A 13,756-nucleotide genomic window follows, 5' to 3' on the forward strand; every position below is an offset into this window, starting at 1 on the left:
AATGTCTAACTGGTTTGCTAGGATTATTTCTGTAATGAAAGTTTCTAATTATGCTTTTTAAATAATTTTAAAAAAACTAAAAATAAAGGTTACAAGCTGCCAAATCTTTTTCGAGGCTCTGTTTCCTCTGCTGTCCAGCATCTGGAGGTGGAAGGCGGCAAGCCAGGGGTGAGCTCTCCTGCTCTACGTAGAGGGGCTTTTTCCTGGGAAGGGGGGATTGGCAAAACCACAATTAATGCTTTCAAATGGTTGGTCGCTATTCTAGTTTTAAATGTGAATGAAAGAGTAAGCTGGAACTGGAAACCTTATTTCTGCAGGGAGGCGAGATGCTCATGATTTTACAGTAATCCCTCGTCTTTCTGTTCAACCAAAAGCGTTGGGCGAGCTTTGAAGGCTTCTCCTCAGAGGCAGCAGGGGTCAGACCCGGAGCTGATTACAAAGCATCTGGAGCCTCTCCTCGCTTTCCCAGGAACCGAACGTTTGCTTTCCCGCGTAGGAACGCGCAGCCGTCGCTGTGCTTGCTGCCCTTAGCATTCGCCTACCCCTGCCCGCCCTCGGCGCGCGAGCGGGCTGTGGAAGGCGAGGCCCCGCTTCTGGAGGAGCCTGCCGACAGCTTGCTGTGGGGAGGCGCCGTCCCTGCCCGCGCTCCTCTGGTCTGAGGACGTAGAGGGGAATCCTGAGGACGCGTAGGTGGTCTCAGCTGCAGCTGGCCAAGCCGGAGGTGTTTCATTGTCCGTCTGTTTTGTGTCTAAACTCATCAATGTCTGAATATCCCTCCATCGAAAGGCCAGGAAATGATAGAAATGGCTGGAAGGTAGAGAAGGTTTCCGAGCTCGCCCCTCTCTTTTCCTCTGTGGCAGGAGGGGTAAATGCTTCAAATGTTCTTTCTCTGGGACCCTTCTGAGCATGTGCAAGTGCTTTACGTGGCTGAAGTTGTTGGGATGATGCAGTGCTAAAGATGCTGTTGGGTGGTAAGGTTCAAAAAGTGAGCTTGTTCTGCAGCTAGGCAAGATGAGCAGTGACTCGAGAGCTGAGACGGTATCATAGAAATGATCAGTTTTATTCTGAAGAGAACTATTTACAAAAGAAGTAGAGCATTGTTTTTACTAAAAATATGCCTTTATAGATTTTTATAATATGTATCTTATAAAAACCATACATTTATTTACATTACTGCTACATACAAAAATTACAGCACTGTGGTATATGTACATATCTATAGGTACATTCTTTCTGCTTGTCCCTGCTGTGTGCTTTTCCCCTCTCGATCCAAGGGAATCGTTGCTGCAGCACCCAGACACTTCCTTTCTTGGCTTTTTGGTTAAAACAATCTTGCTTTTTATAGCCGAGCGGGGAGTAGCGAGTTTGCCTGATGCAGAGGCCGATCTGGAACTCACCGTTGTAAGTAGGACAAGTGCATGCAGCTATCGCGTCCTCGGGCGTGCCGCACTGCCTGTCGCCTCGCCTCTTGCTTCTCTGTGCAAAACGATTCTGTTGTCGTTAATTGATCTATGGTTCATCTCGACGGCAAGTTGCTGATCTAAGTTTGGATAAAGTGCTAGTGACTTGCCTTGCGTTTACACTGACGTGTTTCTTGTTTACAGTTGCTTCCCTTGCCGAGTTTACCAAAGGGAGATTGATCCCTTTTCCCGCCGGCTGGCATAATAAACGCTTGCCCGACCAGTCACCTGGTACCCAACTGTGGGAAAGTTCTTTGTAACCTTAATCTCAGCAGGCATCTCTTCTCTGTGCAATATTTGACGAGTGACTGTGCGGCACTACTGTTGTATTTACCATTATCTCAAAAGCAAGGCCGAGTGTTGTATTTAGAGCTGCTGATCCCGCTCCTTAAATCTGCTGTGGGATCCTGAGTACCTGCTGGATTCCTGTGCTCCCTCCATCTCATTCTCTGGAGCCGACGTCTCCTTTACGCTACACGTGCCCTAGAAGTATCCGGTATCGCAAGTGGAGTGTCTTCTCACCCGGCACTGCGAGGACGATTGCGGCTCCTGGCTGTGACAGGATGGAGATGGGCGTTTTAATGACGGCTCAAGGTGAGATAGTCAGGACCTTGTTAAAACACAACGTGACAAATGAGGATGGGAAGGACTGCATTGATGAGGTTTTTGAAAACAAAACAACAAAACCTAGCTGCTATGTTAAGGCAGTTTCTGTTCCTGTTGAGTAGCAGCTCAGCACAAGGAGGTCTCCTTTGGTGTGTTCTCCAGTTCGTTAAACCCAATTCTCTTGTATTTCTGGGTTTAGTAGTGCAACTAAGTCTTTAGGGTTAAGGGGCTAGCTTTAAGAAACCATACCCAACTGGCACCTTACAACATGCTGACTTTCCTCTTGCAATCTCTTCCATCATTGTTATTAAATAAATAAAATTGCAGTGGGATTCAGGTAGGTTCCTCCTTAAATGAAGAGATGCGCCGTGCATTTCAATGGCCTGCCCCTGCAACTGAATGAGTCACTTTCCTCTCGGCAACCGTGGAGCAGAAGGCACCTTTCTTCATCTCCTTACTGCGTCTTCCTTGGATAACTGAAGGCCCTTGCCTTAGGATTGCATCCGTCCGTCCGTCTGTCCTCACGGCGGGAGAGGCCCCCACAGCTGCTGGGCGTGTGGCTTGAAGGGAGCTGTTGGGGCCTGGGAAGTAACAACTGACGGCAGAAAAAAGGTCCGTGAGGACCCAGGTGTTCACGTGGCTCTGCCACAATAAGCAGAGCATCATTTTCAAATAGCGTGTAAGAGAGCTGTTCACAGGCATCGCTGGCATCCGTGAACCCACGCCGAATTTTGCAGGTATCGAGGTTTCTGTTAATACATAGGGGCATATCGGAGGCCTGACAGCAGGAGATGCGGAGCGTGCGCCTCACGTCTCTGCCCTAGGTAAGACGAGAGGACGAGGACTTGGCATGGCACCAAGTCCCTTTCCCTCACTCGCATGAGTGGGTACAAGCAGATACTCAACAGCTGAGCGTCGCCTAGAGAGGAGAGGCCGAGGTTTAGTTTCCTTCCCTGCCCGTGAGACGCCAGGCTCCTTTCCCTGTAAGCAGCAAGCTGTATTGGCGCTTTACCTAAGCGTTTCCCGGAGCAGGCTCTGCAACCCAGGTTTCATTGCTTTCAAGTAAATGGGTTTTACCATCGTTTTCAACCCCAAAGAGTGTTCTGCCCCTTGCAACATGAAGCTACCTCAGCGCACGAGGATTTCATACCAGTGTGGTAGTTTCATGCTAACAAGGAGATACGGGAATGCTCAAATCTTTGTAGGCAGAGAGGATATCCGTACTGAGGTACTACGGGTGTCCTATCCCATAGATAAGTTGAAGAATAATTAAAAAAAAACCAAGCCACCAACCTCTTACCTGCTTCTTAAAAGAAGGTGTTCGATACCTAATTCTAGCAGAAAGCTTGTTACTGTAAATAGCGAGAGCGATAGCAGCTCCCTGTGGGATGGTGTTTTAGCACCTAGGTGGCCGAGCAGGGCAGAGCGGAGCGCGCCCCTGGCTCCGTCTCCTGTGGGACAGCGTAGGTGGCAGGCTCGCTAAAGCAACGGGGAAGCAAATCAGGGCCTGTGGGTATCGTGAGCTGGGAGAACGCGTGAAAATTGCATGACAGCAGCAGGACATCGCTGAGCTTCGGCTGGCGTTCCTCGCTGGTTTATGACGGTAGACTGTGTTAAAGAGAAGAGCTGTAAGGTGCCCATCCAGTGCGTAGGGAAGGTCCCTACTTAAGTATTGCAGGATTTCCAGCACCGCTGTGTGCATACGCCAAATAAGCTACGTTCCTTCTCGTTGATCAAGTCATGCTTACAGCAAAGCCGGCTCTGATCATCTTCGGCCAAAAGGCGATTTGGCTACCTGCTTTCTGAAGGGCTGAGTAGTAAATGACCCACAGGCAGGGACAAATACTCAGCATTTTCATCAGGCCGTAGCTAAGGTTACTGCGTGGGGCACAGTAAGCTGCAGAATTTCCAGTGCTTTGTAGACGCACTAATTGCCTTTGGCTGTAGCGAAGGTAGATGCCTGCGTGCTTTCTGAAGATCACGTCTGCCAACCCAGCCTCAAAGACCTACGGACGTCATTATGGGTAGGCTGTCAGTGAATTATTGGTTCGGCTCTTTGGGGGCCTATCCAGGGAAAATGACAGGTTTCGTACTCTGTTTGGGAGGGGTACATGGCTTTGGGGAAAGGTGTGTGACTTGCTGAAGCTCCACAACTACCTTTGGCCCTTGGAGGGACAGTAGGTGCCCCAGGACTGAACATCCACAACTCTTATCCAGTTTGTAATCCGTTGTAGATGGTCGGTCTCTTGGGGAGAAATCCTTAACATTCTGTGTCACTACAGACTGCAACTCTTATCTCTGCAACAGGAGGGAGCGAGAGAAGACAGTAACATCAGCAGTCTTACAACTGCCCCGAGCTGCGAGGAGCCTGGGCTCCCAGCGAGGGGTGAACAGCTACGCAGAGCTGCAGGGGAGACGGCGCCCCGGCGGGATCCGCAGTGAGCGCTCGGCTTCCACCACGGAGAAAGCGACGCTTGTCAAACCAGGGCAATGCTGGGGCCAGAGCGACTCCAGGCCCCATGAGATGGATGAAGGATATCGGTAGGGCGGTGTCGGTGACTCCCCTCTCTTCTCTTGCATTCAGCCCTCTTCTTCCCCCTGTGCTCGCTGTGCCGGCAGTTCTCAATCCCCTGGGCTGCTTTCTCTTGGGGCTGCTTATTTCCTTCTCCAGCATGAGAATGCTTTTAAGACAATCAGATTATTCTTCACAGCAGAAACTGGACTGTGTCAAAGCGCCTACAATATACCCTGAAGTTTATCACTTCACTTAAAGAATAAGAAAAGTTTCTTTCTATTAGTATCACATTGTCAATTTGCAAATCTCCAGTTCATGTAAACATTTGGTTCAGACCAGGTGCGGTGTAAATAGTGCAGAGTCTCAAGGGTTAACTCCTTTGCCCCCTTCTTTTTTTCTTAGTGGATCAGAGCTGGGTCCATCAGCAAGCTGGGCAGCTGCCCCGCTCCCCATCTTGAAGCAGGAATCGGTGGGGAGGTTTCTCTTTTTCAAATTAATTTTTCTTGAAAAAGGAAAAGAGACGGTTCCCTTCTGCCCCAACGGGCTCGTTCCCCTGCTGCTCCGGCCTGAACACGGGGCAGGGTCTGGCACTCCGCTTTGCGCCATAGCCACTGGAGAAGGAATAAGCAAGCTGGCTCCATTCCTTCGGGTGTTTGTCCATCAGCTGCTGGTCAATGACCCTGTGCATGTCATCCTGCAGCAGAGGGAGAGGAGAGGGTTGTCAGCGGCAGCTGATGCTCGAAGGGAGCTCGCGCAGGGACGCGGCTGAAATGGGTGTGAAACGTGCTGGGATGAGATGGAGGAGCGATGACAAGAGTGGGGACAGGTCTAGCTCCCCGCCTGGCAGCAGGCTCAGCCTTCTTGGCTGCCGTGAGGCTTTTTAGTGAGCGAGGAAGGTAAATTGCACAATTCTGAGGGATAAATTGCTCAGGTGGTCTCGCAGAGGAGCATCACGCCTGCTTGGGACTCTGCGACACCCCTAAACTATGTTTCTGTGCTGCCTGCAGCTTCCAGGTGTCCCCTTTGGGGGGAGAAATAAATAAAAAAGAACAAATGCAGCTGAAAGCAATTGGCAGAAAAAGTAAAGATGTCTGTCCTGAGCAGGTCTCTGCTTGCCACGTGGAGCAGGCAGGCAGGCAGCCATGCCAGAGCTGCCTGCACCGCCACTGCTGGGGCTTCTTCAGGGAAGGTGTCGCCGGGAGCCGAGGGGCTGGGGCCAGGCGTGGGCCCGCCAGACCCCACGTGGGGTTTGGGCCAGGCTTACCAACAGGAACGGTGTGCGTCCCTTAGACCTGCTCCTTCCCCAGGGCCAGCAGAGCGCTGGCAGCTCTCTGCCTGACAGCTTGGCATGAACTGCTCTGGGCTTTTTTAGATGTACCAGAAATGCTCTGGTTTAATCCATGTTTGCAGCACAGTGAAATTGCTCTACGCAAAATAATTAGTCAGTTCTGTTGCTGCTAATGACATGCTAATGTGTTCCTTGAAAACCTGGCTATCAATTCTACAAATTTTAAACCTCCAGATCCATTATTTCTGCTATAAGTGCATATTTAAACTGTAGCTTAGTGAAAATGTGTGTACACAAACTAGCCCTACAGGAGAAATCCGCAGTTCTCCAGCAGTTTGGTCCCTGATGAGGACGGAGGGCAGTACTTGGTGAGAACAAGGACACTCTGGACGGGCCGCAGCGGTGGAAGCGCTGTTCGCTCGGCACCTCGTGCAGGGCAGCCCCCCAGGGCCGCGCGCAGACGGAAGGGAAGGTGCTGCCGTGGCCCAGCGGGTGCCCCAGCTGCTCTGTAGCTCGATGTGGAATAAAACCAGCCAGCTTGGGACTGGAAACCCGAATGATGGCTAATCTCTTGTTGCAGCATTTTCTGCAGGGAAAAGGATTGATAGCCATGGCCTGGACCTGAATTTAGTACGGGGACCTTCCCTGGGGGAGCAGGAGGGTGCAGAGCTACGTGGACTGGGGAAGCTTTGGATCTTTTTAGAGCAGGGCTGGAAAGGGGAAAGACAGAGGGAGAGCTGAAGAGGTTAAGGTAGACATCAGCATTCAGGTGAAACAGGTTTCCAGAGGCGAAGCTGCCGTGTGAAAATGTATGGCACTTGGATTTTGAAGGCACCTCTTCTAGCAAATGAGGTAGGCACTCAGGCTCCAGCATGGCAGATCTGTGTCCTTGGTTAACCACATCACAAGGGATGAGTATGACTTTTATATCTATTTTTATATATATATATATACACACACACAAAAAAAAGATTATATATATATATAAAAATACACTATTGAGAGTGCACTGTGTTTGGGTCCCCGCCTGTCCGACGCGTGCATCAGAGAGCACAGCACTTGGCTGCGGAGGTTTGGGGTAGGTGTGTGCAGCGAGGCTGGGGCAGAGCTGCGGTCCCTGCCTTGGCACTGGGCAGGGCCACAGCGGGAGGACAAACACCAGCGGTACGAGACCCGTCTGATAAAGAGGTCCCATAAAGCTGGATAACATGGTACCGGTGTGCTCTGGGCATTCCAGGCAGGAGTTTCTGCTCTTTGCAGAAGGGGTGAGGCTGAAGGAGGTGCAAATAGCACTTACCCTCTTCGTGAGCTGGAGCTGGGCTCCCTTGCATGAGATGAGGGTTGGAGCTGCCCAAGGCGGCCTCAGAGGCTGGTGGCTGTGGCCGTGCAGGCTGCAGCTCTCTGCTGGCACTGCAGCATTTGCTAACCCGACGGTGCCCCTGTCACTATTGCACCGAGCTCTCATTTCAGAGAAGTAGCCCTCTCCACTTCCACGTTTGCTCCATATTCCTTCCCTGCTCCCAGTAACGCCCCTCCTGCCCCGAGCCGGGGAATGAGGAATACCAGCGGGGGTCAGGTTAGGCACGGGGGTGAGGCACACATCCACTCCTCTGCTACTCCTGTGCTAGGCTCAGGTGTGCGGGATTTTGCTTGTGGCATATTTTATAGCCTGCATGATTATGTGCTTACAGAAAAGTGTAATCTTGTTGATAGTCCTTGGGAAAGCGCACGCTAGAACCGGGCAAGAGCAAAATTGTATCAGGTTAAAGCCTCACTTTATGCCCAGCTACAGCAGAGAATCTCATCCCATTTTATCAGAAACAGTCAGCTTTGCAAAATAGTCCCCAAAATACATAAATCACCTGACTTGTTTTGTGCCTCTGTGGTTGAGCTTCTGTTCTGGGGACGCTAGGTGCTTGGAAACTATTTTGCTACTGCGTAATAACACTTTAGGTCAGTCTGCTGGAGACAACTTTCTGCAGTGCAAGCGGGCCTGAGCCTCAGCTCAGTGAGCCGAGGGGAGCAGGACTGGGGTTGCTGTACTGCTGCAATCAGACGATATAGCGTGAAGTGAGAAAGCAAATGCCTGTTGTTAAAACCCTAAGCTGGGGATATTCCAGCACTGAATACTGAGTGTACTAGTAAGTAGGTCTCAGTTTATAGCACCCATCCAGACTGAAGCAGAACTTGGATACAGACAGCTCCTATGTAGAGCACTGAATGTCACTCACTAGATAACGAGGCTCAGAAGTAAAATCCCCGTCTGGATTTCAAGAAGTTTTCCAGATACTAGATACGCTGAATGCAGAGGACGAATGGTATGTGCGCCTCAGCCTGGCTGGCCTGGGCTGGCCTGGGGGGCTGTCCTGGTTCTGGCTGGGATACAGTGAGTTTTCCTCCTAGTAGCTGGCACAGTGCTGTGTTTTGGATTTAGCGTGAGAATAATGTGATAACACACTGATGGTTTACTTGTCGCTAAGCGGTGCTTATACTAAGTCAAGGTCTTTTCAGCTTCCCATGCTCAGCCAGCGAGGAGGTCCCCAAGAAGCTGGGTGGGAGCACAGCCAGGACAGCTGACCCAGACTGGCCAAAGGGCTATTCCATACCATAGGACGTCCTGCCCAGTATAGAAACTGGGAGAGTTGGCTGGGGAACAGCGATCGCCACGTGGGGACGGGTTGGGCATCGGTCGGTGGGTGGTGAGTGGCTGCATCACTTGTTTTTCCTGGGTTTTGTTCCTCTCTCTCTTTTTTGTTTTACTTTTCATTACAATTTATTATTATTATTTTAATTATTAAACTGTTCTTATCTCAACCCATGAGTTTTCTGAATTTTGCCCCTCAAATCTTCTCCCCCAGCCCACCCGCGGGGCGGAGGGTGAGCGAGTGGCTGGGTGGTGCTTGGTTGCCAACTGGGGTTAAACCACGATGGGGTAAAGCCTCACCACGGGGTGCAGGATGCTGCCCCTCATGCCCTGGCCTGGTGCTGGGGTGGGGGGGTGCATGTGCAGAATATCGGTGGGTGATGGAGACCCCCCTCTGGCCAGATGACGGTGAGGACAGAGACGGACGTGAGTGATGGTGGCAGCGAATGGAGCAGGCGAGGGGATGGCGGTGCTTGGCGAGGGTGCAGGGAGCTCACCTCAAAGGCAGGAGGGGTGTACGACTAAAGCTGTTGGTACAGGAACTGAGAAAGGCCACTAGATCAGAAACCAAAGGAGCCAGATAGTAAAAAGCCCTGAGGAAGCAAACTGTAAGCAGGAGAAAGAAAAGAAGAAAAAAAAAAAAAAAAGAGAAACGAAAACACAGTGGAGTTGAAACAGGAGCGAGGTTGTACGGGAGAGGTTTCTACTGGTCAGGCTGGTTGTTAGTAGAGTCGGGGTCTTGCATGGTCTGCAACAAATTACTATAACTGGCCTGGACCTTTTCACTTGTATCTGCTTGTTTTCTGTTAAAGTAGCCCCCCCTCGGTGCTAGTTTCTGGGAGGAGACAGCTTTGTCTGCGCCCAAGGGCTCTCTGCCTTTGCATGGTTTTCCCCGCGGACCCCAAGTAGAGCATCTCCAGGGCAGCCGCTGAACGGCCCTGGGGTTGGTTTTTTTTTACCTTGGCGGAGAGCTGGGATTTTAGCTTCTCCATCTTGCCGGATCTTCGGAGTTGATGAAAACAGTGCATCCACACCGCGAAAAAATCGCCACAACCTCTCTGTCTCCCGCCTTTCTGCTCCGTTATGGAAATACAAGGACGTGCTGTGCCCACACGTTCCCATGGCTGTGCCTGGCCAGGACATCTCCTGCATGGACACTTTCCCTCCCTGGGCCATGGCAGGTTATTCTGCAAAGCGTACGTTACCCATGCTGCACGCAGCCATGAGATAGAGCTTGCTTCTCCATTTTAAATGGGTATTCCTGTTTAATTAATTAACAGCTCACAGCTGAAAGGCTTTGAGCAGGGGAGGGCCGTGTTTCACCCCCCTGAGCACCCCTGCATCACTGGCTCCTGCAGAGCCAAAAGCAAACGCTGCTATCTATGGATGCTTGGGCTGAGAATGCAGCAAACCCACAGGGAGGGGGGAAACGTCACCCCAAGGTGCCTCCTGGGCCGCGTGCCACCCAGACCCTGCCCTGGGGCGACCGGGGGCTGCTCACCTGCCAGGCCTCCAGCTGCTGCGAGAGGTTCACCTTCTGCTGGATGGCGTCCAGCAGCTGGCTGTTGAGGGACATCATGTCGATCTTGCACTTGGCCAGCTCCACCTCCACTGCGTTCTTCCTGCGGGGAAAGCGAGAAATTGGGGCATGTGACTTTTTCTTTTTGGTTTTAAAGGAAGTGTTAAACATATCCTTGAGGAGAAGTCAACAATTCCTTTCGTTTGCAAGTCCCCACATCCTAAGCTGTTCATCTCCATTGTATTCTGGACAATCTAGTCATCTGAAGAGCGGGACAGAACCGTAGACAACGTTACCATAAAACCAGCAGATTTCTGGCAAGCATGCTATGAAGAATACAAAAAGATACTCTGATACACTGCCGTGTAAATAATGTAGTATGCCTGGATAATGTGCAGGATCTGCCATTAAAAATGGAGATCTAAAATGAGGCAGAATCTACATATAAATATATTTTTTTTCTTCTGTTTACTAACGCATAGGAAAGGAAATGGTATGTGCTAAAACCCAAACTTGATCGGTAAGTTGCAATATAAAACAAACAAACCAAAAGCCCTCAAAGAGCACAGCCCTGCTTTCAGGTGGGACTTGGGCTGAAGGAAGGAAGGAAGGAAGGAAGGAAGGAAGGAAGGAAAAAAGTTTATCACAGCGTATGCGTTTTAAGAATGACAAATTTTTAAAGCTGTTCGAATTAATTGCTATGCTTCAAGGAAAGCTCCCAGTTTCAAGGGGTTGTGCTGGCCATTGTGAGCGCTGCTGCTGTGTTTCTTTCCAGGCATTTGGTGGCCACTGGGCATGTGATGCCATGGCCAAGGTTGCCCAAAGGGCCTGAGTGCTCAGTGGCTGAGGTGTTCCAGCTGCTACTGGCTAGTGGTCTAGGAAGGAGCAACTTCCTAAGCTGCCCAAGCTGGGAAATGCTGCTCGCCGTGCTGGGAGCACACAGGTGAGCACAAACCTTACGTTTTCAATTAACTGCTGTGTGATGGGAAACTGCAACGTGGCTTGCTGGGAACCATCTTTCCTTGCAAACATTTTTGGGAGAAATAATTGCATCTTATTAACTGTAGCTAATTCATCGCCTCCTAATAGCTCCCTTGTGCTCCCCTGCAGAAGAGCAATTTGGGAATTTGTGTTTATATTCCAGGTTGCTTAACACCTCCTATTATAGGGTCCTATTTTCCTATTGCTTCCTGCGTTGCCAAACTTCAGCTTCCAGCTAAAAATTTTCCATGCCAGATGTCTGCCTCAGGCAGTGATTTTATTTCTTTTCAGAGTTAGGGCTTTTTTTTGGGAGGGCTTCAACGAAAGCGACTTAACCCTTGAGGTGCGAGGTGGGAAGCAAATCACGAGCCTCCCAGGCGGCTCGCTGCCTGGCAGCAGCCTGCTCAGTCGGTGGAGGGATGCTTCCATTTCTAGCAACAAGACGCTCTTGTCTGCTTTCACTTGCAGCCGCTTTCTGCTCGTTAATCACCCGCCACTCACCCATGCACGCTTGTCACATCTCCCTTTCTCTGGGCTCCTGCTGCTGCAGGACAGTCAGCCGTAAATATTAGTGCTTTGTCCCAGCAGCGTCATTAACCACCGTGGAGAAGCTGTACCCTTCCGCTCCCGGCTGTGGGTTTGAGCACCTTAAATAGCCTTTTGTTGTGAAGCTCCCCATTGCTGCTCGGATATTACCGGGGGATCTATCACAGCGGCAGCGCGTTGCCATAGCCACAGCAGAACCAGCAGCCCACACGCACTGGAAATGTCAGAACTACCTCTCTGCACCCGGCGGTGCAGCTGGGATGCTCCTGATTTTTGCCAACAGATGGAGGTGTTACAGAGGACAGCGATTGGAATTTGGTAGCCGGCTACCCGAGTGAGAGCAGCATGGATGATTGGGTCACTTAAAAAAAAGATGAAGGGATTGCGCATGATTTAGCTCCCCACATCCTCAGAGGTGCAATGTTCTCGTGCTCCTCCTCTTGCCGAGGGCTTGAGTACTAGGCGTTTCCATAAGGAGATGGACTGGTGGTGTCCTGGCCCATCTGCTTATTGAAGAGATTATCAAATGTATCCCTTCTGTCTAGAGCAGAGGGGGGTGAATGTTTCTGCCCCTCTCCTCGGAGCAAAGACTGTTCAGGGCAGCGCGGCAAGCCCAAGCACAGAGCCAGGGAAGGGGGGCACGGGGTACAGGGTGGCAAAACTGCACAGGTCTGCAAGAAGGATAGGGAAAATAGAGAGTCAAAACAGTGGGAGAATCCTGAAAGGAGAAATAGAGAATTACAGGACTGGAGATGCAAAAAAGACCCTGGAACAGGAAAGGAGAGTGGGTGACCGGAGAAAGGGTTTAGGGAAGAAGCCCAAGCAGGGCTGCAATGGGGATGGGCAGGAAAGCAGGGTTGTGTGTCTGGAAGAGCAAAAGAAGAAAAATATGGCAAATAGGGCAGACCTAGTGTTTCCATTTGGTTCCCTGAAGTCCTCTCCTCCTTGCTGTGACTCAGACCAGCACTAGGGATGGCAAAAACATGGTTCACAGCACCCTCCTAAATGCCCTCAATCCTGCCACGGGGCAGCTCTGGAAATCCGCATCTCCTGCCCTGCTCCCAAGCTCCTGGCAGCACTTCCCAATGCCAGCAAAGCCGAGACTCACTCCATCACTTTGTAACAGCTACTGAAATTCATGGAGGGTGGGAGAAACCCACCCTGGAGGCATCTCCTGCTAGGGCAATCCATAACTGCTAACTCAGCCTGGCTTTGGCAGTTCATACCACTTACTTGGCAATGGCCTCATCTCGGTCCCTGATGGCCTGCAGGAGCCGTTCACTTGTCTCCTTGTCTTCAGCAGCACCTCGCAGCCGGTCCCGCTCCTCCTTCAGCGTCGTCATTTCCACACTCAGCAGCGTGACCTGTGGGCAGAGGGAGGGCGTGAAACCCGGGGTTGCTCAGACAAATTCAGAACAAGTGGAGGGGGAGACAAAGCCACGTGGGCCACCCTGGAGGCTGAGCTCCCCTGCTTGTAGGAGAAGCTGTGTCTGCTGGGAAGGGGCTGTTAGTGCTGGTGCAACCCCCCCATGAAATGTGCCAGCTCCCCCGGCATGCCGGCAGTGCCGGTCTGAGCAAGACGGGTCACCAGGACGGCCTCAGTAACATGCAGCGACAGCACTGAGAGCTGTGCAGCTGCGCGGGGCAGGACTCGCCTGCAACTTTGCTGTCACTATGGCACCAGCGCTGAAATACTGCCCCTCTCCAAGCGGTTTGTCTTGTGGACGCATCCTCTGAGTCTGCCTGTTGTATTCTGCTCTTCCCAGGGTTAAATTATTGCAGACATCATTTAGCAGCAAATAAGATTTTTTGGAGAAGGCCGTTATGTCTCTTCAAGTAGTATGAAGCTGAAGACAAAGGATGTGAAAATTCCCTTTCACGCCATGGAAGGTGTTACTGGCACATCTTACAATTTTAATTAGACTTTAAAATATGTGCGGAGTCTTAAATAGTCTGAGAAATGATCTGTCATTTTGGTCCTGTGCAGAGTGAGTTAATAGGGTGTGAAATCATGCAAGGATTGCATTAGCACAGCTTTGCAATATTTCATACACGTTTAATTTCTTTGTCTAGGGCACACACATGCTCTGTTATGCTACTCTACCACCTGGAAACCCTTCCAGCATTTGATCCACCTCCTTTCTCTAAATGCAGCTCAGCAGTGCTCGAATCCTCAAAGAAATCTTTAAATAGAGGG

At 50.9% G+C, this 13,756-nt stretch overlaps 1 protein-coding gene across 1 annotated transcript in view; it reads right to left on the reverse strand.

Moving 5' to 3' along the window:
* Window positions 1–249: 249 nt before the first annotated feature.
* The window catches only part of BICDL1 (BICD family like cargo adaptor 1), a 53,295-nt gene continuing 39,788 nt past the window's right edge, over window positions 250–13,756 (reverse strand). Inside the window, exons 8-10 of the mRNA XM_087768700.1 lie at window positions 12,793–12,923; window positions 10,015–10,135; window positions 250–5,275 (exon numbers count right to left, since the gene is read on the reverse strand). Coding sequence (XP_087624826.1) covers window positions 5,075–5,275; window positions 10,015–10,135; window positions 12,793–12,923 — 453 coding nt within the window. The 3' untranslated portion in view covers window positions 250–5,074. The remainder of the gene's footprint in view (window positions 5,276–10,014; window positions 10,136–12,792; window positions 12,924–13,756) is intronic.

The sequence above is a fragment of the Nipponia nippon genome, unplaced genomic scaffold (genome assembly GCF_047370975.1).
Source record: "Nipponia nippon isolate SJK-2023a ecotype South Korea unplaced genomic scaffold, ASM4737097v1 scaffold_30, whole genome shotgun sequence".
Taxonomy (NCBI): domain Eukaryota; kingdom Metazoa; phylum Chordata; class Aves; order Pelecaniformes; family Threskiornithidae; genus Nipponia; species Nipponia nippon.